Below are 27739 nucleotides of genomic sequence, written 5' to 3' on the forward strand. Positions count from 1 at the left end.
ATGACTACAGCAGTTGCTATAGAACTCAAAACTCTGTCCTCTGCATCAAGTGAAGCCTGAAAGAAAGTCTAAGTGATCATCTGGGCTTCTCATCTGGTGATGAGAGCTTGAAATGTCTCCCTCCACTCTTGAGACAAGTGATCAACAAAATGAGAGAATTTCAAGTAATTTGTGAAGTCATATTTCACCATCAAGGCCTGATAGTTAATAACTGGGAATTGTAGAGTGGCTGAAGAATAATTCTTACAACTGAGAAAGTCCAGGCGCCTAAGCTCCTTGTTGGAGAGGGCTGATCTAGACCAATACTGTCCATTTCTTTTGTTGACAGAATTGATGACCGAAGAGTTAAGGTTAGCCTGTTTGGAAGTAGGTGGGATGGTCGCTGGTGTTTGCCACACCGTGTTGGCTAGTGACAATAAGGCATCATTGATAGATAATGCAATCGTGACTTGAGGAGTGATCTGGAGGATGTCCAGCAAGGAATGTTGAGGTTCTTGCATTTCCTCCAAGAGAATCTGCAAGGGCTCTGCAATTCTGAATGGCCTTGAAGTCATCTGTGCAGGATGGCAAGGTGCACATAACTGCCTCATCTGGTGAGAAGGTGGATTTATTGGATGGTAGTGACTCCCCTACGCCTAGCTCTTGCTCTTCTAGAGGTTCCTCCTGAGGAAGAGGGTCAAGAACCATCAGTGGCTATTGGTCTGGAAGGGTCCTCTTACACAGCAGTATCGTTTAGAACTGTTTGCCATAGGTGACTCAAGGATTCCAGAAACCCAATTCCAATGGGGCATAACCAAAAGGGATAGGACCCAAGGGTGCTCCTGCCAGGGCTGATGAATCAGATGTATACTGCGGGGGGTCCCATTCTCAGGATGGTATCTCAAGGGAGGAAGGCTGGAAGAGGAAGGTGATGGAATCCTGGACGGATGCAAGGAAACATCCTTTCCTATGTCTAGTGAAGGAGCTACAGATGTCAGTACCAGAGGCTGAGGAGAGAGTGGTAACCACTTTGGTATTGGGGGTTGAGTCTTCATGAGATGGTGTGGTAGCACCAGAGAATAGGCTGGCTCCAAAGCGAATGTTGGTTCCTACAGGAAAACTTTCAGCAGAGGGAATTCATATTTTTCCAGGATATGAAGATCTGCATGGGAGAGGAATCAGAATGATGCTGGTGACTCTGGGTACTGTTCCTTGGGATTAAGCATGTTGAGCAATACTGGGGATGGTAGTGATGAGCGATCTGTGCACTCCTTGCCGTGACACTATGAGGACAGCACAGAGATGATTCAAGTCCTTGTTTTTCAAAGAGTCCATGCATTTTGAAGAATCCAATTCCAGTATCAACACTGGTGACACCCAGCGTTGCTTGCTGGTAGACTTCTTGGAACTGGAAGTCTTTCTGGGTGATACCAAGGTATCAATACCACAGGAGGTAGGAGTCTCAGCATTACCCACACTGAGATATGCAACCTCCTTGTTCCCTGGTTTGAAGAGTGACCTTTCCTCTCTTCTGGGCCCCCTCTCTAGGAAATAGGGCTTCTTCATATTAGAGGATTTCAAAAACTCCCAAGGCTCTCCATATGTTCTTTGCTTACAGAGGCAAGGCTGACACAGTCACCAGAGCATTCTGAGCTGTTGACGCCAATGTCTCAGACCCTGCCAGTCTCAGGGAACACTCCATAAGTAGCAGTTTTAATCTGTTCTCTCTCAACTTTCTGGATCTGCTTTTGAAGCCAGATCAGATCTTGTACTTAGAGGGGACGTGAGACTCTCCAAAGCAGAGAAGCCAGGTGAATGTCCGTCACTGAAGGGGAAGGACATGTGGCAGGTCTGGCTGGGTGTGGCCAGGATCTTTGGCACAATCCAGTAAAGTCCACAGAAAGAGACCAAAGTAGGCCCCAATTGAAAATAAGGTGGGGGACACCCCCAAAAGGACAAACTGTGTACTAAAACTAAACAAAGCACACTACAATAACAAGAGAAATACAAATGAGGTAAGGGATGAATGTGCTATGTAGTGGACCCTGACACTCCAGCTCAAACTGTAGGTGGCTGAGAAGGAAGTGGAGTGGCTGTAAGTTTGCCTCTCCCTACGTAGCCTGGTAGTAAAACACGAAGTGCAGGGCACAGGTGCATACCCACAGACACAAATGACAAAAATCTCCAATTGAGAGTGCATTGGTATATGCACATACCTTATACAGAGCACCCATGGGACAATAATTTGAAGAGCACAATACTTTATTTAACGGTTAACTCCAGAGACTTGGAATCTGGGTCAAGTAATATGAATTTCATGGTGTAAGCATATAATGAATACTCGCATATCCCAAAGCTAATATACACAATGGGGGTACCTTTTGAAAACACTCTGCTGATTTTCACAGTGGAAGAAAATGACAATGGGGAGTGAATGAACTTCTTCTAAGAGGAGGAAAGGATTTACTTTGCATAGGTAATCATTTTGAAATTGCTCTTATCTCTTAGCAAGGATTGTGACAGAGGACTTCAGAACAACAGTATAAATACAGTACTATTGTCAAACATTTAGAGTAAATGAATTACAATAATTAAAATAACTAAAATATATTTTTCCAACTCTGATGTTTAAAGAAGCTCAGATAAATCACTGTACATTTAGTACCTCTCTAAAATAAGAAGCCTGAGATATTCCAAAGAAAAAATTAATACAAGGTTGTGTAGACATTTTAAATAAAAATAGCAAAACCAATGCCAAATACTTAAAATAGACAATTAATCTGATCTCCCTCTCACACACACAAAACTCCTTGTGAAAAATAATGAAACTTTAAAACTATAGTGCTGTTTCTGATTGCAACTGCATTTTGGAAAAGTGCAGCTCTACTGAGTTCAGAGGACTTGAATTTCAACTTGATTTACACTGATGTAAGTGACATGAAGAATCAAGCCCATGCATGGCAGGATATGTAGTACTTTCTTTAATACTAACAGGAATTCCAGTTGTCACACCCGAAAAGGCCAGTATAAAATTATATATGGTATTAATGTTTACCTAGATTTAAGGCAGTAATGCAATAGTAGCTATTTCTGATACTACTTATTAATGTCTATTAAAATAAAAATACTTGATAGGAAAATGTTCCTCATCTGTCAATTCTATTTCTTTTAAAGTTTAGATATATAGACCTTACAGAATGAACATTTCAAATGTCATGCTAAAAAGTAAAAAGTACAAACTTAAGCCCACAATCCAGCAACTGGATCCCCAAGCACAGACCCCTGAATCTATATAGAGGAAGGGTGGGCAAACTTTTTGGCCCAAGGGCCACATTGGGATGCGAAATTGTATGGAGGGTTGGTTAGGGAAGGCTGTGCCCCCCAAACAGTTTGGCCCCAGCCCCCTATCCGCCCCCGACTGCCCCCCTCAGAACCCTCGACCCATCCAACCCACCCTGCTCCTTGTCCCCTGACCACCCCTTTCCAGGACCCCCCGCCCCAAACCGCCCCCTATCCAACTCCCCCTGTTCCCTGATCCCCTGACCGCCCTGAACTTCCACCCCATCCAACCGCTCCCTGTCCCCTGACTGCCCCCCGGAATCCCCCTACCCAATGTGTTTGCCACCGCTGCCCCCTTACCATGCCGCTCAGAGCAGCAGGAGCTTGCAGCCCGGCTGCCTGCGTGGGGGCGTAGCTGCAGGGGAGGAGGGGTAGCGGGGAGGGGCCGGGGGCAAGCCTCCCTGGCCAGGAGCTCAAGGTCCGGGCAGGATGGTCCCACGGGCTGGATGTGGCCCGTGGGCGATAGTTTGCCCACCTCTGATATAGCGCCCTAAAGGAAACAATTAAGCATCTGTACAACTTTATATACACGAGTAGTCCTACATATACTTAAGTATTTGCAGGATCTGGGTTTAGGGCCCTCATCTGACTGAGCACCCTCAGCTCCCACTGAAGACAATGAATATGTATGAACTTTTGCTCAGGCTACATACAATATACAGTTAGAGATTGACTAAATTTCAATGCATTTTTTTAATCTTCCTAAAAGCCATAGATATTTTGTGTGCATAAACAATCCCAGGTCTGTGTTTAAAAGGGAGGGAAAGTGACAAAACCATACTCGTGTTTTAAAGATATTAACAGAAGAAACTCAGTATCACTGTGAGGACCATTTATAAAGAAAAAAACCGAACAATTTATGCTGATATATCCCACTTGCTCTTGGAAATAATTACAGCATGTGCATATAACAAATAAAAGTCTGAGGAATCTCTTCCCAGCTGTATAAAATATATTTACAATTCCTATAATAAAAAGTATTCAATCTTATGTGACTAGCTCAACAGACAAGAGGCAGAGATCTCCTCCTGAGCTACCTCTGATAAAACACTGGGGGAGATTCTGCTCTTAGTTATACTGATGAAAATCCAGAACAGTAGAGAGAACTGAGGAAATCTCCATATATATGTCAGTGTAACAAAGCAGAATCTGATTCATGGTCTTTAATCTTCATATAAGAACAGGGTGTATGTCTTTACATGTGAAGGGACAGATGAAACTTTATTAATAAGAGATACAGATATTATATTTATTTTACGATTGAGTACAAGTTACTATTGTAGATCAATTCAATTTTATTTTTTTCCAAAAAAGGTGGAAGCTAGCCTGGGATCCCAGTCAGATGGAAGAGATAATGAAATGTATGAAAATGCAGGACTCTTGTTGCAAATAATTATTTTTTGTACAGAGAGTTCTGAGCACTTAATCTCAAACTGATTTCATTTTACTAACTGACAGGAAGGAGAACGTAGACTGCCACGCAATGGAGAAAGACTGCCTCCTTCCCCTAGCTAGTATTTTATTAATGTAAGTCAGGACTGTGGCGCTACGCCTCCATATTCTTCATAGAGATATTGTTATGATATGATTATGGCATAACTATGATGTATTTTATGCAAGATTACGCATGTGAGATATCATTGGAAAGGTTATGATTTACTGAATATAATTATCCTATTTGTATGCATGTATGATTTCTGTATCTAAAGTTAGAAATACTGTCTATGCATCTACATATACATTACATAGATCCTTCTGTTTCTACATAGAATTTATATTTTGGTTTGTTATAAGTCAGGTGGGTATTTCACACCCACAGGGAAAGTTTGACATGTTCATGCTAGTAGCAGCTGAAAATGGCTAGTCCATCCTCATCAAGGTGGAAAAAGGCATGTTTCTTTGAGTCCACAGGTGAATTCAAGGTAAAGAGTGACTATTAAATGCCACAAGTAGATTTCTAAGAATCCCACTTTGGATCATCATTAAATGAACGTTTAAAGTGTTATCAACTACTAAATGAGGGGAGTTTGGCAGAACTATATGTAGGATGCTTGCTTGATAATATGGTGTCTGTGAGGTGGTAGGTAGCATTTTGGGTAGAATGTATTAGTCTTTACAGTTCTGGGTATTTGGTTTTAAATGATACTGCATATTGCTGTTTTAGGGCTTGTACCAGTTTGCACATAAATCAACAGAAAGATTCAATAAGAGTGGGAATGGGCTTTTGTAAATGTTCTTCTTTTGCAAACAAAAACAGGTTGATTGGCTTCTTGGCCCTCCTACTACAGAAGCATGGTATCATTGGTCCCTGATCAGGAGATAGTTGGGGGTAGTGGGATAGCAAACCCAACAGTGCTTTTCATTAAACTAGAAAAAAATTTAAGTCTTCATTCTTCACTATGTTGAAACCTTTCCAAACTAGGCAGAAAACCATGTAAGGCCTTATAGACCTAGTCTCCCCAAAAGTACAAAACTCAAACTCTGCTCATCCAGGAAGCCTTGTACTAAAATTTTTTCTTGGATAATCTGCCTTCCTGATTTATTACTTTTAATGGGTAATAATAAACACAGGGGTTAATTGGTTACATGGATGGAGTCCTGGTTTTTCTTCTTGGAGCTAGATGGAATTCTAATTAATTGCGGGGTGGGTGTAGAAAAAACACTCTTTTGACAGAACTTTTCAAAGTTAAGTCTTCATTTAATTTGAGTTCCAGGTGACTAATAAGCCCCACAAGAATACTCATCTGGACATAGGCAGTATGTATAATAGGCCAGGGAAGGTGTAGCCTGTCCCTGGAAGAGCTGCAGCCACCAGATGCCAGTTGCAGGGTTTGCACAGGAAGTTTTCTGCTTATTATTATGCCCCATGCAGGTTTCAGGGCAGCTGAGCAGCCAGTAAGTGCTACTCAACTTCCTGGGTTCATCAGTAATCTCCCTCCAGAGAGAACCCAGGAAGCTGAGTAGCACATACTGCCTCCTCAGCCGCCCTGGAACCTGCATGGAGCATATAAAAAGCTCCGTTTCTTCCAAAAGGGACGAGCTTTTACCTCACAGTGCCCTTGGGGTCTCAGGAGGGAAGGTGCAGCTGGCCCGTGGCTCCTCCAGCTGCGGGTATGTGTGTGTGGAGGTCTTGTGGCTCCTGCCATGGGGGGGCTTGGGAAGAAGGGATGGGGGGGTCTAGCCTTCCCAAAGGGGAGCTCCACCTGCTGCCCATGCACCTGGATGAGGAAATAGCAGGAGAAACTCCTTTTTGCCAGTCCCTAACTCACACAACCAACTCCTTAGGTTATAATGGTAACTTCCTACTCTCCTAAGCAGACCCAAAAATCAAAGCATGAAGGAACAATGAGAATGTTCAATCTATTTTTGAATACAACTAAGTTAATAGAATGAGGCTATTAAGTGTTTTGGAGCATGACATTTCTCTTCATCTGAAGTTGATCCTAAGTCACAGATCTTACCTACTACATAATTAAGGTCAACACAAGTTAGTTTGACTTTGTTCTAGTTTTTCAAGTCCCTTTTTCTAATTTTAGATTGTATTTTGCTCCCATCCAATCCTCTCCCTTTCCTACTTGTTACTGTCAGACACCCTCCCTCCCTGTTGCTGGTGTTGAAGAGGATATGCCATGTAAGCAGATCCTTTTGACCATACAAAGCAGCATCAAAAAGATGTTATGGTGTTATTGGAGAGCAGTGGGACAAGTCCGGAGTGCCAGCCGGCAGGTGGTCAGGGAGCAAGTATCTTCAGCCCTGCAGACATTCAGGGGAGTTGGGAAGAAGCAAACCCAGTCTCCTCAAAGATTGCTAGGTCCCTGAGACTCCAAGACAAGGAGTAGAAATGTTTCTTGGTGGAGGTGAGCAAATAATTGATCATTCAGTGGACAAACTGGGGGGTGGGAGAGGGGTTATTTAGAACAGAAATTGATTTTTTTCAGCTTTGCACAGAAAAAAAACGAAGTTTTGTTCACTGAAATTTTTTTGCCCAGCTCTAATCCTGAGGAAATCTGCAAGTACTTTGTCTGTTAAATTAGCCTGCCTGAGTTCTTCTGAGTTCTTATTACTGAATAGTAGTTTTTCCCTATCTGCCATCAGGAGGGGACCACGCTTAATGGCCCCACTTTATACTAGAGACTGGGGCGGTAGATCCACTTTTGTGAATTATAGAAGAGTTGCATGGTGCCTGGCAAGGCAGATTCCAACAACAGAACCAAGGGCCAGTGTGGAAAAGATAAGGCAGTGAGGGAGTTCAATGGAATCGGGGCGCTCAGGAATTCTAAATTGGCCAGCTTTTTGTGAACTTCTCTCCCCAGGATCACTCTCATGGTGCTATTGTTTGCTTTGAGCCTCTGCAGGAAGTCAGATGAGGGTTACAGTTGCCTATGACTGTGTCTAGAATATATCTACAGTATATTGTAGCACAGTGATTTACATCTTGTAACCAAGTACTACTGCCTTGGCCATTCATCAGCATCAGATCACTAGACTCATACCATATATTCTGATTATAATCTTTCTGCTAAAGTGGGTAGTATGAAACCATCTGTTAAAAAACAAAAAAACACTAGCTCCAATTTTAAGTATATTGCCATAGGTTGTCCCTTGGCTGGGGCACCCTCCTGCGGCATGACAGGTGCACCCCTCCTCAGTTTCCTCATGAAAGGAACAATCTCAGATACATAGTCTTTGGCCATAATTTATTTGTGTACACTAGTGCAATAGTTGCCGCAAAACCCTTGTAATAAAACTACTCTCAACAAACCCTCAGTAAACATAAAGGCACAACAGGTTTTCCATTCCACTCTGCTGGAACAAATGCCTCCAGGTCAAGAGTCAATAGCACCACTCTGTTCCCACTTCTATTTGCCTCTACTCCAGAGTACCACTCTCCAGGCCATCCATGAGAGACTAGTCTCGTGACTCTCACCACGGCCCCAGCTCAGGTCTCCAGTAAAAGAGACCTCCCCACAGTTCTATGAGTCTCCAGGACCAACCCCTTCTTCTAGGAACACAGATAAAAAAAAACCTACTCCTCCACCTTCAGGGCCCTGCCTTCTTTCTGAACTCATTGGATACTATTCACATTTCTTGCCTACACTCCCCCTAAGCCTCCTTCCTAAATACTCCCAGCCATCTTACTGACCCTGAACACTGCAAAGATGAAAGAAAGGTGGTTTAAATAGCCAGCTGGTGATTCCCTTGGCATAAGGGAATGCTTGGGTGGTACAGCTTGGCTGGTTTTATACCACTAGCTTAGTTCACAAAGCTCAGTGGGTGCTTCAAAGGTCTCGGTGGGAGGGAGATGTTAATGTTAGTACAAATTAAAGCACTCACCCCCACCCCCCTCCCACCCCGCAATAGCCATGTGTTGTTACAACTACAGCTGGGAAAATATCCGATTTTTTTGTTTACTGGCAGTTTCACAAAATGTGTGTGTGTTGGGGGTGGGGAGCTGAATAAAAAAAAATGACAATTTTCAGCCAAGAGAAAAAAAATCTGTTTTGGGTCAAACGAATGGACCCAGAACAGAGATTTCCCACTGGCAGCCTCCTTTATAATTTTAAGGCAAGCAGCCAAGAACACAGAAGACCTATGCTCACTTCCTCCCTCTCCCTGCTACAGAGAAGGGATCTGAACTTGAATCATCTCCTACATTGTGACCTAACCACTGGACTATGGGATAGTCTGGGACAGGTCTCCCTCAAAGGCTCCTGCTGAAGCTGTTCCAATTGTTATAAATAATTAAATAATTGAAGCACAACTTGAACATGGGTCTTCTACCCCACCCCAGGTCAGGTCACTAAACACCAGGTTACAGAGTCATTCTCATTCTCTGGTCCAATGACTATTTTTATTGTCATTCATAGTAGTAATTCATAATAATTCATAAAGTGTCAAATTCACAAATAGCTTTGGATCAACCAAAACTGAATTTTTCCTATGAATAAACTATTCCTCTGAAAATTTCACCCAGCTCTAGTTTCAATGTTCTGAGATATTAGTTAGCAAGGGTACAACTTTCTCTGTCATTTTCTAGTATAGTTGACTTGTGAATGAGTAAGTTAGCTTGTAACAAGTCACAATTATTCTTATCAGGGATTTCAGTTAAAGTAAATATACAATTATACACCACACAGTACAGTAGAACCTCAGAGTTACGAACACCTCAGGAATAGAGGTTGTTCATAACTCTGAAATGTTCATAACTCTGAACAAAACATTATGGTTGTTCTTTCAAAAGTTTACAACTGAACATTGAGTTAATACAGCTTTAAAACTTTACTATGGAGAAGAAAAATGTTGCTTTCCTTTTATTTTTTTAGTAGTTTACATTTAATACAGTACTGCACGGTATTTGCCTTGTTTTATGTGTGTGTGTCTGCTGCTGCCTGATTGTATACTTCCGGTTCCAGATGAGGTGTGTGGTTGACTGGTCAGTTCGTAACTTTGGCGTTCGTAACTCTGAAGTTCTACTGTATTCTACTTTTAAGGTTTGCTTATCCAATAGTTTAACACTCTGATTACTGAATTTACTCATGCAGAGTAGGAAAATTACTGTTGAAAAACAAAACAGCTTTTCTGTATTCTCTTGTCACATATTCTCTTGTCAATATTTTATTTACTATTCTAATTTGTGCAAAAGCCCAGGACCCCAACTTTCTTTTTGTCTAGAGGTATTGTCTGTCAGTAATTTCTTCAAACCCAGTAGGGGTTCAATAATCTTTTTCTTCTCAAGCTGAGTTATAAGATGGATTTCACTATAGATGAATATGTTTTTTACATGCTTGGGTTGCCCAGTTGGCTGAGGTCACACTAAACCAGAAGTAGTTAAGCACTGATCAGAATTTCTAGTGCTAAAAACTACTGACATTCTAGTTATCATATGGACCTGAATCACCACCACCACAGTACTCAAAGACTCCAAGTGAGATCAAACACTTATTATGCTAGGCGCTGTATAAACACAGCTGGAGACACTCCCTGTCCAGAAGAACTTGCGATCTATATCAGAGGAGACAAACAAAACACAAGACAAGTGCTGGAGCATATTTGAGCTATTTAAGGGCATTCCATGCCTGGGGCCTGACTACAAGGTGCTGAACACTGTGAACCCCAGCTGAAGCCAATGGGAGCTCAGAGTACTCAGCACCTTGCAGGATTAGAAAAGAATGTACAGCCCATACACTTTTGCTGATTTTTAAAATGTAGCTGTGTCATAAGCATACAGCTAAGGGTAGCATAAAATCCCTCCTTTACCTGTAAGGGGTTAAGAAGCTCAAATAACCTGGTTGGCACCTGACCAAAAGGACCAGTAAGGGAAGAAGATCCTTTCAAATCTGTGGGGGGAAGTTTTGTTTTTGTGGTCTTTTGTTGTTCTCTCTGGGACAGAGAGAGACCAGGGCAGGAAAAAAAAAAAACTATCCTAAATCCCTACCTGAAATAAGCATCTAGATTAAAAAAATTGTAAGTAAAGCGAATAAATGCGTTAGATTATCTTTTGTTTTAGCTTGTGAATTTTCCCTATGCTAAGAGGGAGGTTTATTCCTGTTTTTTGTAACTTTAAAGTTTTGCCAAGAGGGGAATCCGGGATATTTTAAATCTTATTACTCTGTAAAATTACCTTCCATCCTGATTTTACAGAGGTGCTTCTTTTACTTTTGTCTTTATAATAAAGTTCTGTTTTTAAGAATCTGATTGGTTTTTAGTATCCTAAAAACCCAAGGGTCTGGTCTGGTCCTATTTGGTTGGTATATGAGTCTCAAGCCTCCCCAGGAAAGGGGGTAAAGGGGCTTGGGGGGATATTTTGGGGGAAACAGGAACTCCAAGTGGTCCTTTTCCTGAATCTTTGTCTAGCTCACTTGGTGGTGGCAGAAGTACCATCCAAGGACAAGGAAGGATTTGTGCAGGGTGTATCTTCTTTATTTTTTCCTATGAATTTATTTGGTGGTGCCTCCACCCCCCTCACTCCTTCCTGGCAGGGTCACCAGGGCAGCTTGGGAGAAAAATTCTAACCACAGGGTAGTCCCCACTTACTTGCCAGATAGTTGGAGACTTCCAAAAAATAACACAAACAAACACATACAATATATTCAACACAATAATTATATTAAACAGGAGACAAATATAACATAACAGGGTAAAACACTATTTTTAGGTTCACCGGTGCCCACACTGCTAATACCTGTGACTTTCCCCAGTCACGTGACTTAATGTAGCAAATGTAAGATTAGTGTCCCATTGGAACGCGTACTTTGCTAGGGCCCTTGATGACCTATGACCACAAAATTCTTCTCTGCAGTGGTTTAGCAGTGTGGCTGACTGGGTTCAGTACAGCCCAAAAGACTCACAAGTGGGAGAAGGTGGTAAATCCCTCCACAGGTTTAATATGCATCAGGTTATAAAATCCCCAAACCCTTACTCTCTGGCTTGAGGACACAGTTCAGGAAGTAGGGGGTCCCCAAAACAAATTTCCTGACTGACTAACTAAAAGATGGTGCACTCAGACTAACTAAAAGATGGTACATGAATGATCCTCAGGTTCAGAGATATCTCTGGACTCCTCAGTCACTACGGAGGGGCTGATCTCTGCTGGCAGAGATCCTCTTGAGGCAGGAATCAGGCTCCTTCAGGCCCAGGATTTCCCCTTGCCACAAAGGGGTGCAAGGCTCAAGGTACAGATTACACAACTGTACTAAAATCCAAACTGTAGTCTCCTAGCTCAGTGTCCAGACACACACACACACACAGAGCAGGCAGCAGCCCTGAACTAGCAGGCAGAGCAGAGCTGACCATGTGGTGACTGGTCTCACCTAGGGAGCTGGAGAGCTAACTCAGCCTGGCTGGGGAAGTTTCCCAGCAAAACTCTACAAACTCAGGAAGTTTCCCAGCAAAACTCTACAAACTCGTCAGTGGAGAAGGAAAAGGTAGGGATCTTGCTTTCAGGTCCCTAGAGGCCAGTTCTCAGGGGGAACCTTGCATACAGGGCTGGGACTTACCAGCTCCCCACACAGCCAGTACTGCCCTTGCCCTGGCAGACTCTGAGTTTGACTTGGCTCCCCCTCCCTACCAGGGGCAGTGTGCCTCTCACTGAGCTGCCAGCAGACAGAGCCCCAGGAATCTAGGTAATCTCCTTGGGGCTTACAAGTGGTTAGATAAATCCTGTGTGAAGCAGATCCATAAGTGAACTAAGCAAGGTCACTGGCAAAGGACAATTTACACTCCCCACAGTTTCATAGCTTGTTTAAGATCATGTGCTTTCATAAAGAATTTTTGTTTAGTGTATTTTTCAGTCACCAGAAATGGTCTGTCTCTCCATCATACAGAGTGCTACCCGCCACTAGTATCTGTTACCATTTAGAAACAAAATATAATAGCATAGACTTGAGTCACTGGTAGCCCTATGCAGGATACCCATATGTTACTGCATTGCCTTATTTTTGTGATACAGAAAACTACAAGTTCTTCACCAATAAAAGACAAGGAGCTTTGGGAGACATCAATCTCTCTCTAAGATTCACGGTTCTGTAAATAGATGCTGCTGAATTTTGAAGCATTTTTAATATATAAAAAATACAGTGGTGGTAATAGTAATTAACGTATTTTGCATCGGCTATATTATCTAGGTTAGATATAAACATATGGGTGATTTACAAATATACTGTGATGGATTTTTAAACAAACTGAAGAAAACAATAGAAAATACTGAAGGAAATAATTCTCCATTGCAGAAGGCAATAGATATTTTCCGTATCAAATCTCTATGATATTACCTGGCCAAATAGAAATATCAGGTTTATTTTTATAAGTTAGACATAGCCCTTTTTGTATCATGAGTGGCAGACACACAAATGATGTCAGTGTGTATGACTAATGGGTAAAAAATAAAGCGGATATTTTTATCTAGGCTCTGCAACATCCTATTAATACACCACACTGTATTTAGTTTAAGTTTTCACTTGAACCTGGCCCACACACAGCTTTCTCTGAACACTTCCAGTCCCAGACACTTTGATCTATTGTCATTCATGCATTTCTTATGAAAAGAAAATGATACCTCACTGCTAGGTACTTTATGATAAAGTAACTGGATATATAATAAACAGACTTTGCACTTACATAGGGTTCACAATCTGAAGATCAAAGTTCTTTGCAAAGATCAGTAAATAAGCAGTATAGTGCCATTTTATAGAAAGAGAAACTGAGGTACAGAGCAGTAAAGAGATTTCCTCAAGGCCACACAGCAGCAGGGTCAGGAATAGAATCCAGGTCTTCTATTTTCCAGTCACATGCTCCAATAAAAATCCATGCTGCCACCCTATCAAATTATTCAGAAAGGACAAACCAACTTTGGGAACAAACACCTCACTCAAAAATTACCAGTTATCCTTACTGAAGGCCTTTCAGTTCAGAAATGTACCCCCTCCCTCTCCAGCTTTTCCAACTGTTCTCTTCTTATTCCTTTAAATTAATCTATATGAGTCACTCCCAGCCAATCCCACTCCTCTGCATGTTGTTCTCTCTCTGTCCCTGAGTTAATTGTCCTTGCTCCCAGCTTTCATTGTAGTTCTTATCATGGGATGTTAGGGTTTCAAGCAAGTCTGAAAAATGTATCCTGCAGCACAGAGGCACACAGTGCATTCTGAAGACACTTTGATTACTGGAAGTCCCAAGGAATCCTAAAGTAAATATTCTAATTTCAATATTTTACACTGAACACACACCACAAAATCATAAAGTTATAGATTATGTTTTTCTCTGTTTATATGTTGTTATTTATCTTGATTTCAGATACATAAAAAGCACATACCCTAACTTTTATATACCTCATGTAAAAATAAAAAGTCACACAAACAGATCATACATCCTAAATTTATTAGCAAAAAGTGTCAATGAATTGTTTTTGTCTGTGCTGAGTGACAGCTCTGTACTGCAGAAATTGCATTTAATTTTAGTTTTATTTAAATTTTAATTAAGTTTTATGAGTAAACTGTTATGCCATTGGCTGAAAATATGGCCTACTATTTTGTACAGTGTCTGAAGCAGCTGGTCACTTTTTCAACTCAGTAACAATAGTATGGGGGGGGCCTTCAGTTATAGGGAAAAACTATGTATGTTCTTTTGTTGTCCAAGCTTGTGAAGGCCTTACAGCCAGCTTGATATTTGTTTTTATGTATGCATGCATGCAGGTCACGTGTTAACTTTTGAACACCATATTGGATCAATTCCAAAATGTCAGGGAATGTTCTAGGCATCAAAGGACAGAATCATTTTGATTTTCGGAGAATTTGGAAAACTGAAAGGGGAAAAACGGGGGACAAATAGAGCACCTTCTATCTGACTGGCACAGCCACAACTTCAAGTAATTCCTCCAAGCACCTCTGCAATAGTCTATAGATCAAATAACTGGTTGATGACACCCACTAACACCTTCCAGCATAGGGGCACCCCTCAGCTCATCCTCCATTTCACCTTGAATGGTCTCTTAGAAAATGTGTTAACTACTTATGCTAAACCATCTTGTGGCTTATAGCTGTGACATTCTGAATACCTTTCCCAGACTCTGAAGAAGAGCTCAAAAAACTTGTCTCTTTCACCAATGGAAGTTGGTCCAGTGAAAGATATTACAGAGACAAGGTGGATGAGGTAATCAATTTCCCAATAGTTTATCATGCATAGGCCTGGCTGGACATGAGTAATTGAACATGGTGGAGGCATCATTCTTGGAAAACAGAATTAGGGAGGTAACTAGGCTGAAAATGAAATGTTGGTGCTAAGATAAATAAATGGGTCGTAAGCCAAAAGAAGATATCTGAGCAAGGTAAGATAAGAGGGGCATCACACGGGTAACCATTTACTTAAGATCAAGATAAGGTAAGTTGGGAAGGTAAAGATGAGGTAAAGAGCAAATCATACATGGACCAGAGCATGCTGTATAGGAACTGGTTCCTACAAAGTAACCAAGCCAATCAAAAAAACACATGATGCAGTGTATAGTAAAAGCAATGTAATGCGTAAATGTGTATTTGAAAAGAGATTTTCTGAGTAACTTTGTACGTGTAGCATACCCCTACAGCTACCTCCTATGCTAGAATATGATCAACTCAGCATAGCTTTACCATATGCCAAATAAGGGAACCTGAGTGATGAGACTGGAATCTGAATTCTTGGGGAACCAAGTGGAAAGAGTTTCAGGGGAACCCCAACAACATGTTGACACCCTGAATGACTTATTACCCAGACAGAAAGAAGTATAATGGAAGACTGGGAAGAAGTAATGGGGGGCATGAACACAGCCCATGGCATGGGGGTGGGAGAATGGAGGACCCTTAATGGGTGAGGGGGGAAGGGGAGACACACAGAACCCCTAGTCAGAGGGAAGGTTGGGGAAAATCCCTGGCACAAAAGGGAATGGAGGTAAGTGGGAATGCGAGTACACACAGAGCTACTGGAATGGGGGACAAACAGAACTTCTAATGGGGAGAGGTTGTAGGGAGCCCCTGAAAAAAGAGGGGGTGAGGTGGGAGGGTGGTACACAGGTAGCTTGTGAGGGGGTGGAAATGGAGGGATGCAAGGAGCCCCCGGTGTATGCAATAATCTTGGCCTACACAAGTGTGCAAACTCCTAATGTTGTTCTGTCATTTTTCTTGCAACTTCATCACCTTGCAGTGAGGGGTTGAGAGAGAGGGTCCGGAGTCTGTTGATGTACATTTCATAGCAAGGGAAAATAGGTAACGAGAATTTATATTGAGGAAAATCCATTATGCTTGAAAGGCAGAGGCCCTGATACAAACTGGAAACAGGTATCCTGAAAGCACAATATATCATCCATTGCCAAAACAATGGACATGCAAATAAAAGTTCACTCACCTTGGCTGGCGAGTATGGTTAAGGCAAATTGCAAATTGATCTGAGAGCCATAAACTCAACTTAGAGCCATAAAGATGTGGCGAGAAAAAAGTATTATCAGAGTGAGTGGGAAAAATAATCACTGCATGGGAATCCAAGTCTTTCGTTTTCTCCAGACAGTACAGCTGATCAATCACTTAACACTGTGGAGAGGAACACTAACACCTCAGAGCTGCCCTGGATCATGGGACTTGATAAGGACATGCAGAGGAGACAAGAGGAGGATTGCAGGTGACCAGCACATATCCAGAGAGAGAAAAAATACCTAAGGCTTTGTCTACACTGGCAAGTGAAAGACAAAACTTTTGTCATTCAGAGGTGTTAAAAAAACATCCCACAGAAAGACAAAAGTTCTCTCGATGACAAGTGCTGGTGTGAACAGCATTTCGACAATGCTAACGCCGCTTGTTGGGGTTGGAAGTTTTTTGCCTGCAGGAGAGCTCTCTCCTGCCGACAAACAGTGGCTACACTGCGCGTCTTTTAGTGGCACAACTGTAGCGGCACAGCCATGTCACTAAAAGCTGGGTAGTATAGTCATAGCCTAAGAGATATAAGATTTCCTCTATTTTATTGTAACTAAAGAAAGCTTGATCTAGTACACTTCTCAGAAGCTAAACTGCCAGATATTCAGTCAAATTGTTTGTGCTCCACCGTCATTAATCTCAGTTTTTAACAAGGTCTTGCTTTGACATGATTATTTGATTGGTAGAATGTAAATTGGGTAATTTTATGCATACAGCCCTAAAGAGACAAGAACCCCTTGACCTTCAAGCAGGGGCAGTGATGGTAAGGAGTTTCTGGAGCCCAAATCGAAGTCTTAGGCAAATTGGCATATACATAAGGCATATCATTTAGAGCTGTGGTCAGGCTCACATAAGGGGAGAAGGCTAAAGATTAAGGAAGAGGGGAAGACTAAAGATTAAGGAGGAGAGCCAAACTGTCAGGCCACAGGTAGCAGAAATGTCTGTCTAAACTCACAGGGTCATGTGTCCCTTAGCCAATAGTAAAGCTCCAACAGTGTTACTGACAGCCATCTTGATGAAAATTTTCTAAAATGTTAAGTTCTAACCACTTCCACTTTAAATTTTTGTTTCTGTTGAAAATATTTAAACTTTTTAATTGTGCTGTTTCCCATGTATTTATACTAAATCCTAATTTATGCTTTCCAGTATTTCCATCATGTTTAATAATCAGAACAAGAAGAAAATGCTACAGTAATGACTTTATTAAGATCAAATATTCATAATCACTTGGGGATGGTGTGGTGCACCCTAAATGTCCTGAGGTTTCTCTATTTTAAACCACAAAGGATCATGAAACCATGGTCCAAAGGGCTGTTTGGCAAATGGGGATAGCTGGAGTGCATTGTCCTCAGGTGCTCCTCACACCCCACACAGACATCTTAAAATGTCCTTTCCTAATATGCCCCTTGTGCTGTTGGCCATTAGGAACTCCCCCACACCGGAGTATCTCTAGTAGAAGATTTGGAGGCCGTATCCACTCCCTTTGCCCTAAAAGGGAAGGGAGTACAGTAGAGCCTCAGAGTTACAGATACCTGGGGAATGGAGGATGTCTGTAACTCTGAAATGTTCCGTAACTCTGAAGAAGAGATTACGGACTTCAGCCATGGGGGCAGAGTAGGGGATTGGGGCAGAAGCCACAGGGCGGGGGGGGGGGGTGGAGAAGGGATGGGTCAGGGCTCCGAGTCGGGGTGGGGAGGCTGAAGCACCCACAGAAAAAAAATAGTGGGTGTTCAACACCCACTGGCAGACGCACCGATCAGCTCCTCCCTCTGCCCCCAGTGCCTCCCGCCTGCCAGCGGGCCTTGCCGATCAGCTCCTCCCCCGCACTCCCAGTGTCTGCTGCGATCAGCTGTTCAGCGGCAAACAGGAGGTGTTGAGGGAGAGGGGGAGGAGCGGGGACAGGAAGAGGTGGGGGAGGGGCGGAATGTGGGTGGGAAGAGTCAGGGTGGGGGCTTGGGGCAAAGGGGGGGGGGGGGGCCAGCATCCCCAGGGAAATCCCATATTCGGCGCCTCCATCTGTAACTCTGATGTTCTTATCTTTGAGGTTCTATTGTAGAATGATACAGAGAATCTGCCCCTATGTCTTAATGATTAATGGTTAATAATCTGAGAGGTGGGGGAATCAAACATAGATCAGCTAAAATGATCATGTAGATAGGTACTACTGACAGCCTACACAGTGATGCAAGTTTTCATCTGTGGGCCAGATGGGAAAGGTGTGTGTGTGTGTTTCCTGCCCTTCTACCCACATTTTAACCTCTACCAACTTCACCAATCTGGCACTATACTACTATCCAGGAGGGCAAGAACAATGGCTTCTTTCAGTCTGCCGTCAGTGCAGCCCTTCGTCTCCACAAACTGAGCATGTCACATCTGGGATGCATCTGCTGTCTTGAAAAGTAACACTAAGACTATGTCTACACTGCCCTGCAGTTCAGACTACAAGCTGCAAACAGCAGTGCACACCAAAGTGCTGTGCTGTAGCTTCCCTGTGTGGACACTGCAGGTGCAAACTGAAGGGTTACTATTCTCATAAACATAGTCCTCTTCTAGGAACCTTTTAGTTTGTGCCCACAGTGTCCACACAGGGTACTTACAGCACAGCACTTTGGTGTGCACAGCTGTTCGCAGCCCTGCAGTCTGAACTGCAGGGCAGTGTAGACCTAAGTTAGATCCTGACTTGGATTATGTTCTTGGCTTTCAAGCAAACTAGTAGCCATTAATTTCCCTTTTACCTTAAAAGGTATTTTCCCCCCCCCCCAGCACTATTTAAAGTGCCCCCCCACTTGTGCCATGGTAGAACAGCCAGGAAAAATTTAAGTGTCACATGACCCAGTATATCCTTCTTCCAGAGACCCAGAGAGAGACAAAGGAAAAAGCTTCTGGGAACTGCAGTCCATGCCGGGCAAGGGAATTGCTTTGTTTTCATGTTACAAGTTTTTTGTTTAAACCAATAAATTGTGCCCTGAGGTAAGGTCTGAATCAGACTCGGGCACAGCATTCCTTCCTTCCTGAGTTGATGAGATAGCCCACCATCTTACAACATCCTTAAAACTCAACATTTGCTCCTCTGCAATAACTGCAGTTCTGTACCTCCTACTCTAAGTATAGGAAGATACCATTGTTACTGCAGGTACTTTTGAATTTCAATGGCACCCACTGCATAAATTGTTTATAACAAAAATGGTAGTTGAATACATTTTGGTTACAAAATATAACTAAGTCCACAAATTATTAGTAAAATCTGGTGTAAAGAAATACTGGAGTGAAAATAATAGATATTAACATATGAGCTAAAATAAATTATTCTATTTTAGATGAGAAAATGTAGGGCTTTAAAAACAAGATCTGTGTATAATCAGAAAAAAATGCTATGGTTACTCAGGAACTAATGGAGAAAAGGCTAACCTTTTATCCTATCCCCTTTGTGCAGATGAATCTCTCCTTCTCCTTGAGGTTGATATGGCTTGACGACAATAAAAAGTCTTCCAGGTACAGCACTGTAAAGTTTGCGTTTTGGACCCTGATAATCCAAGGCAGCGATAGCATCCTTGTTGGCACTGGGATTATAACCGGCACTGGGGATTGCAATGAAACAGCATTAGTTTATAATTTAAAATAGACATTAATATGGTTCTGTTCTCATGACACAACAGAACATATTTAGCGGGGAGAATATGCAATAAGTATGCAGTTTGCAATAAGGTAGCTATTACTGGAGAAACAAAACTAGTTTGTTAGTCTAGCCCAGTTGTTCCCAAACTTGATCCGCCGCTTGTGCAGCGAAAGCCCCTGACGGGCTGGGCCAGTTTGTTTACCGGCCGCGTCCACAGGTTCAGCCAATCACGGCTCCCAGTGGCTGTGGTTTGCTGTGCCCAGCCAATGGGAGCTGCTTGCCCACACTGCTTCCAGCAGCTCCCATTGGCCTGGAGCAGCAAACCGCGGCCACTGGGAGCTGCGATCGGCCAAACCTGCGGACGCAGCAGGTAAACAAACTGGCCCGGCCCTCCAAGGACTTTCCCTGCACAAGCAGCGGAACAAGTTTGGGAACCACTGGTCTAGACACAGTATTTTTTTAGATAATCTTTGAAGTGGAAAAGGTCAAATAATGACAGTTTTGTTAAAACAAAATGTGAAAAGACTATAACTAAGACAACCATGCAGTTTTCCAGCCCTTCAGCTAATTTAATTTACACACTTTATAGATTATCTATCTATATATATATATATACACACACACACACACATACACACACACATCATAATGCTGCAAAAGAAATAAGTAGAACACTTTAGACCACTAAAATCTACAATTACTCCTGTGATTGGGTGTGTTCACAATAGTTCTATAGGAATACGCATCATTCACGGGCCTGAACCAAAACCACAACTCTGAATGTGCCCAAAGATGCATCATGTCTTTTGTGTTTGATACAGTATAATTTCAGAGGAAGTTTCTTATCAGTGATCAAAAGATGAACACCTATCTACTTGTTTTGAATAAGGAAGAATTCATTGATAAAGGGTGGAAAATAAAGAAGCTTGGTGCTAGATCACATCACCACAAAGGCATTTCCTTTAGGAAATCAAATATTACAATAGTTGAGAAACGATGTCTGGTGCCAGGGAGGAAATGGTAAAATTCAAGTGTGGGTAGAAGAATCTTAAAAGGCATCATAAAAAAGGTGGACCATGCTACAGTTCCACTGCTAAGGATAAATGCAAGGAACAAGAAGCCTTATGTGGAAATGCTGAAAATAGAATATATGCAAAGGAAACAAGAATACACAGAAATAATCAGTGTTTTCAGAGAAAAGATAAGGGCAGGGGAAAAAACAGAATGAGTTAATACTTGCGTAATTGCTTGGGATGAGAAGGATGGGTTTTTTATTTGGCTTAGTGAGTAAGATATCCTTTTAAACAAAAAAACACCATTATGGCAAGGAAGAGCAAGCAGGATTTTTGTCTGAGCTAGTATATATAGATAATTCAGAAAACTTCACTGGCGAGCTCAGCCTAAGGGGAACAAAGTGAGCTTTCACAAATATATTTTTGGTGTAAAGAAGACAAAGTGAAATTAGGCATTCTAATGTATGAGGGAAACAAATATCAATGATGATTAACGGTCTTTAACAAACGGGGAGGGGAGAGAATAATCCACTAGGAAAGAATGAAGACTGTGTCAACAAAGCTGTTGATAAAAAGTAAACAAGGGAAACTTGGAAGAAGTTTAACATAATGGAACTTCTGAATAAGGAAGGGTTTGCCCCACCCACCCAAATCAATTTCACTGCAGTAAACCACACATTATCAGGAGCCTTTGATCTCAGACTTGATCATTTTCTAGATTTATTTTTCCTTCTTTTCTTTTAGTGCCAAGGACTGATGCCAATAAAGACAGTCTCCACTTAATGTTTCAAGTGGCTGTGCAGACTGGAGGTCTGTTGGTGAAAGCTCACTAGGCTGTGGCAGCTGCTTAAAGTGAAAGAGGTAGTGGTAACCCTAGGTCTCACTAGCCATCTCCTTCTATTCATCTCCACTAATCTCTATGCTTATATAACGAGTGTCCTTGGCCTAAACAGCACTTCCTAATTGCCTGGACTAAGCAGGTTTGCCACCCTGTCCTGACCAGATCAGCCATCCTGTGCAAGTTACAGCCCTGCAATATACACAAAGCAGTATACACTCAACCCCCATTGGCATGGGATGGTATAGAGGATTTCTAATCTGGTAGAGTATAAATCCTCCAAACCTTATGAGTTAGGACATGAACCATCATCACTTCTATGATTTAAGAGTCCCCTTTCCTACTGAGAGAGTGGATCTCCCTTAACCCTATTGCTAGGACCAAGTACCACAGATGCTGCTTCCTTTAATCTTAGCTGGCATCTTCCATTCCAATAATTCCCAGTTTAATCATGAAGGCTGGCTAGCATTTCAAGAAAAATACCAGATGGATGAAATAGGTCAGGACAATTGTACATAAGGTCACATCCTAGCCTCTTAGGTCATACCTATCAAAAGATTCAACCTCCCTTCTTCGCGGGGGAGGGGAGGGAGTAAGGCTTTTCTGTTTTTTTTTTCTTCGTTTTCACAGACTGATTTTCTTGTGAATACTTCCCATTTCAATCACTATCACAGGCATCCTCCCCTCACTGATGGGATGTATAAACTCCATGCACACAGAGGGAGAGGAAGGTGTTAATGTAGAGCCAAGAAGAGGAAGAAAGTGGAGCAGCTGGGTTTAATCACAACTGTAAACATGCATGGCTTTCAGATAACGGGGAGATGAAAGCTGTTCCTGAGAAAGGGAAGAACTCTTCAAAAAGCTCACTCAGGAGCAAGAGGTGCTCACCATGGAGCCACAGAAAGGAGCCACTGGCTGGAGCAAGCTACTCATTTTCATTCCTTTTTGCTTTCTTTGGTTTAGGTTGCAGAAAGCCACAAAAAACGTTCGTTGAATTGACTGGGGCTTTTTGGACTAAAGCGAGGGACAGTTTTATGTGAACCACTAGCAAATCGCAAGGGGAGAGAACAAAGATTACCCTTCAAGCTCAAAGTAAAGGCTTGGTGACACTTCAAGGAAGAGAATTGGTGGAGGGAGTCCTGTGCTTGCCCCCATTCATAACTGCACAACATCTCTGTGGTAACTACAGCAATGGCTGTGTAACCACACACCTTCTGGGTGTGGTATTCTGTCCCATTTAGTGGCACCGAGACCACTGTGAGAGAGAGAGAGAGCGCAATTAATGAGTCTGCTCTACAGCTTTAGCTAAGCGCCAGTTGACTTTTAGCTCATGCACTAAATTCCAGAGATCCCCGGTTCAATCCCGCCCCCGACAACCGGGGTCTGTTGGTGTTACAGTGGCACAGAACATTAGGAAAGTGTTTCAGTGGTCTTCAACAAATTTAGAAGCTGGAAATAAGAGCTAGCACCATGTGACCAACCAGCTTTCTGCGGACCACCAGCAGATGCACTGGAGACACCGGGGATGTATATTCATAGGTTATATCACATGGCACTGTTCCTATTCTATGACAGGTTTCAGAGTAACAGCCGTGTTAGTCTGTGCTCGCAAAAAGAAAAGGAGTACTTGTGGCACCTTAGAAACTGACCAATTTATTTGAGCATAAGCTTTCGTGAGCTACAGCTCACTTCATCGGATGCATCCGATGAAGTGAGCTGTAGCTCACGAAAGCTTATGCTCAAATAAATTGGTTAGTCTCTAAGGTGCCACAGGTACTCCTTTTCTTTTTCCTATTCTATGTTTGGATGGGTGTGCAAATAGTTTCAGTACAAATACTTACACATGGAGGACTTAGCATTTGGTTTCCACAAATTTTCCGGCATGAAATTGGCTTCCATTAACATTTGTGCTGGTGAAACTCACTCAAGCATTCACAGACAGTGAGAATAGAAGAGGGATGAGAGCAGCCAAAGCAATTTCATTTAAAAAAATTAATTAATATTCACAGAAAGTTTTTGCATTATTTGGTCAGCTCCATAAAATCAACAAATTATACTCCAGGAACCTAGAGATATTATTCTAGTAACATTGTATATTCTAATTAGAAGCCAAGTTTTTAAATAGTTTTTAGCTAGACTGTCCTTTGGAGAAAGCAAAACACATTCCCTCTAACTGGAAGGAACAAAGAGGAGGGTCCCTGGCCTGCAAAGACAATTTAACAGGTGCACCCCTGCATCTATGCAGAATCCTAGTGTAGTCTCCAGATAAATACAAGGATCTGTCCACGTGGTTCTCTATGCAGGAGTGAGGCCTAAGGTAATAATTGAATGACTTTGCACAGGACCTAGACAAATTGGAGGATTGGGCCAAAAGAAATCTGATGAGGTTCAATAAGGATAAGTGCAGGGTCCTGCACTTAGGACGGAAGAACCCAATGCACAGCTACAGACTAGGGACCGAATGGCTAGGCAGCAGTTCTGCGGAAAAGGACCTAGGGGTGACAGTGGACGAGAAGCTGGATATGAGTCAGCAGTGTGCCCTTGTTGCCAAGAAGGCCAATGGCATTTTGGGATGTATAAGTAGGGGCATAGCGAGCAGATCGAGGGACGTGATCGTTCCCCTCTATTCGACATTGGTGAGGCCTCATCTGGAGTACTGTGTCCAGTTTTGGGCCCCACACTTCAAGAAGGATGTGGATAAATTGGAGAGAGTCCAGCGAAGGGCAACAAAAATGATTAGGGGTCTGGAACACATGACTTATGAGGAGAGGCTGAGGGAGCTGGGATTGTTTAGCCTGCAGAAGAGAAGAATGAGGGGGGATTTGATAGCTGCTTTCAACTACCTGAGAGGTGGTTCCAGAGAGGATGGCTCTAGACTGTTCTCAATGGTAGCAGATGACAGAACGAGGAGTAATGGTCTCAAGCTGCAGTGGGGGAGGTTTAGATTGGATATTAGGAAAAACTTTTTCACTAAGAGGGTGGTGAAACACTGGAATGCGTTACCTAGGGAGGTGGTAGAATCTCCTTCCTTAGAGGTTTTTAAGGTCAGGCTTGACAAAGCCCTGGCTGGGATGATTTAACTGGGAATTGGTCCTGCTTCGAGCAGGGGGTTGGACTAGATGACCTTCTGGGGTCCCTTCCAACCCTTATATTCTATGATTCTATGATTCTATGAGTTACTACAATATACAACATTGGAACACTTTGCTATATTGGATCAGACCACTGGCCTATGAAGTTCAGAATCCTATCTCATGAAGTGGTCAATGCCATATGTGATTTAAGCAAAACTGTTGTGAATTTTCTAGATTGCAACATTAGAAATCTCTGGTGGTATTGCTAATACCACCAGCAGAAAACATGTGTTAGCTGGGTGCCCATAACTGAAGAGGGGGAGAAGAAAAAAAGGAGCAAAGTAAGGGAAGAAAGTAATAGGAAAATAACTTCAGCCAAATTCTCTTTTGCTCTAATGACTACAAATTTAGATATAAATCTATTATACATAATATCAAAGTGACACCCAACAGTAGCCAACACTGCTACTTGACAATATTCATTTTCTTTTTTCATATTGAGATCAGGAAATATGACAGAGAAAGCCCATTATTTTGAATGACAATAGAATTAAGTTTATTGGATCAATGTATTTAAATTCTATTTAAGTCTCTCACTCTCCCCCTAACTTAAACTGTAATTATCCCTTTATAAGGCAGCATTTTGGTGTGTACTGACATTCTTTAAAAGATAAAGCATTCACACCTAATCTATCAATTTTGTTCTATTAAAATGTATGCCAGCATCCACCTTTCTCCAATAAAGCAAGACTTCTTATACAGTGGGCACGGCCCATAGGTAGGCACCCACTTGGTCACACTCACTAGTCAAAAGGGAAAAAATAAAGCAGCAAAATCCTCAAGTGTTAGGGCCCTGCAGAAAGTAGGAATGGGAGAAGATGCTTGCTTCCTACTACCACCGCCTCCAGCTGCTGCCCCTCACCAGCTCTTCCCCCACCAACCCCGCTAACCAGCCACACAGGAATTCCTCAGACCTCCACTTTTTCTTCCTTCTTGCATACTGTTCAGCTCCAGATCAGTGGAAATGGGACTTCAAGAAGCTGTGGAGTTGAGTATGTTGCCTCTAACTGGCCTTGAATGCTGTCTGGGAAGGGGGTTGGAAGAAAGCAATTGACTCAGGTTCCATCAACAACCTGATGGACAACAGTCCCCCTCGCCCAACTGTAGAGTAAGCAGACTACAGCCATAAGAGATAGTTTGGTCCCTACTACCTCAGAGAGTCTCTCTTTTCCCATTATTTATTAGAGCTATTACAACCATACAAGACTCTCAAGCTACTTGCATCTAGAGCTCTGTGAAGAAATGATTTTTCAATTCATTGGCTGAACCAAAATATAGAAAACAAAAAATTATTTTGAGTCAACCGGAAACAAAAATTTTAAATTTCAAACTTTTTGGTAAACCGAAAAAGTAAAACAATGTTTGTTCTGGATGAAATGTTTCATTTTGTTTTTGAGTGTAACCTTTTAAAAACAAAATCAAAATTGAAAACAAAAGATCATTCGGAATTGAAAAAAATCAGAATGTTACATTTTGAAAGTGTCTGAAAAACTGTCTCCAGATCTACTAACACCCTGCTTGAAACAGGAGGGGAGTGGTAGAGGACACCAAAGCATGATTTGGTAACCTTCAGATCATACTGCTAGGTTTATCTATTTACGCTGACTTTGTGAGGAAATGGATGGAGTGGATAAGAGTATCTGCAAGCAATGATTAGAGGTGTTGACAAGTTCAGCTTTTGGACATTGCTCCAATGCATATGATTTTATTCAAATGTTCATATCTACCCTAGCCCCAAGATGGACATTTATAATAAATCTGTATTCATGAATATCATGGTCAGTGTGTCAATAAAATGGTATATTTCATGCTGTAGAAATATTGAAAAAGATCACCTGATGTGCCTATGTTGCTGTCTTTTTGCATCCTCTCCTACCCTGTTTAATGATGGTGACCGACTCCGAGAGGATGGGGTATAACTCCCAACAGCTTTTACAGTTCCATTAGGATTATTCTGCATCTGTTGAAGTAGGTGAGGTGAAAGGCTGCGGTGTGAAGAAGCAGAAGATGAAGCTGAACAGTCAGGAATGTTGTTGATGTTCAGATTGTTATCGCTGTTGGAACGAAGTAAGACACGAGGTGCTGCCAAGGTGCTTTGGGGCCTCCGCCTCCTGTTTGAATAGGTAGGAGCCTCTCTAAATGGCACTGTATTAAGAGGGGGAGGGGAAAAACAATTATGGTAATCACATCTGATTTGATCATTTATGCATATTTATCACTCCTTAAAAAGATTCAACAACATATGGCACCTTTTTTGGGTGCTTAGAGTAAAAGAGAAAAACTATCTTCACTGATTATCTAATCAAGCTAAATAACAGAATTATATTTAAAATGTAATTAAAACTGAAAACCACTTTCATATGCAACATACTTTGACTTACTGGTTGTAATACATAGTTAAGCCCCACAATACTGGAAACATCAATGAATAGTAATGGCAAACATCTATTTTTTGCCAAGCTTTCATCGACACTATTTGCCCTCTCTCTCAAGCTTTCTTTGAAGCCTAACACAAGTTCATGGACTTGAACTGATCCACAGAAACTTCTTCTTTCATGCTGTATCTTTTGGGTTCCTTTTTCCTATAGAGACCTAAACTGAGAGAGAGAATTTGGTTCCATTGTCAGTTCAGGAGTAGCCTGGAAATCTTTAATGTTAGCGGTCACCTTATCTCCATCTGCTAGGTTAAAAATTCAGGACAGATTCTTCTTCTCTTAGAACTCTTACACTGACATAATCCCTAGGTGTCTGTTTTTCTAATCTAGGCATTTCTATTGCACCTATTATTGTATATAGAGCAGAGAATGCAGTATCCTGAGGTAATATGCTCACTTCAGCTCCCACAAGCATTCACTGGAGAATATACCAAGACATATCTAAACATAGCAATA

The 27739-nt window shown here is 42.0% G+C and overlaps 1 protein-coding gene across 8 annotated transcripts in view; it reads right to left on the bottom strand.

Annotated features, from left to right (window-relative positions):
• SHANK2 (SH3 and multiple ankyrin repeat domains 2) overlaps positions 1-27739 on the bottom strand; it is a 539125-nt gene that overhangs the window by 325718 nt on the left and 185668 nt on the right. For all 8 annotated transcript variants that reach the window (XM_075129488.1, XM_075129487.1, XM_048855923.2 and 5 more), the window contains 2 exons: positions 26684-26993; positions 19656-19825 (listed from right to left, as the gene is read on the bottom strand). In XM_075129488.1, coding sequence (XP_074985589.1) covers positions 19656-19825; positions 26684-26993 — 480 coding nt within the window. The remainder of the gene's footprint in view (positions 1-19655; positions 19826-26683; positions 26994-27739) is intronic.

This window comes from Caretta caretta, chromosome 6 (assembly GCF_965140235.1).
Source record: "Caretta caretta isolate rCarCar2 chromosome 6, rCarCar1.hap1, whole genome shotgun sequence".
Lineage (NCBI taxonomy): Eukaryota > Metazoa > Chordata > Testudines > Cheloniidae > Caretta > Caretta caretta.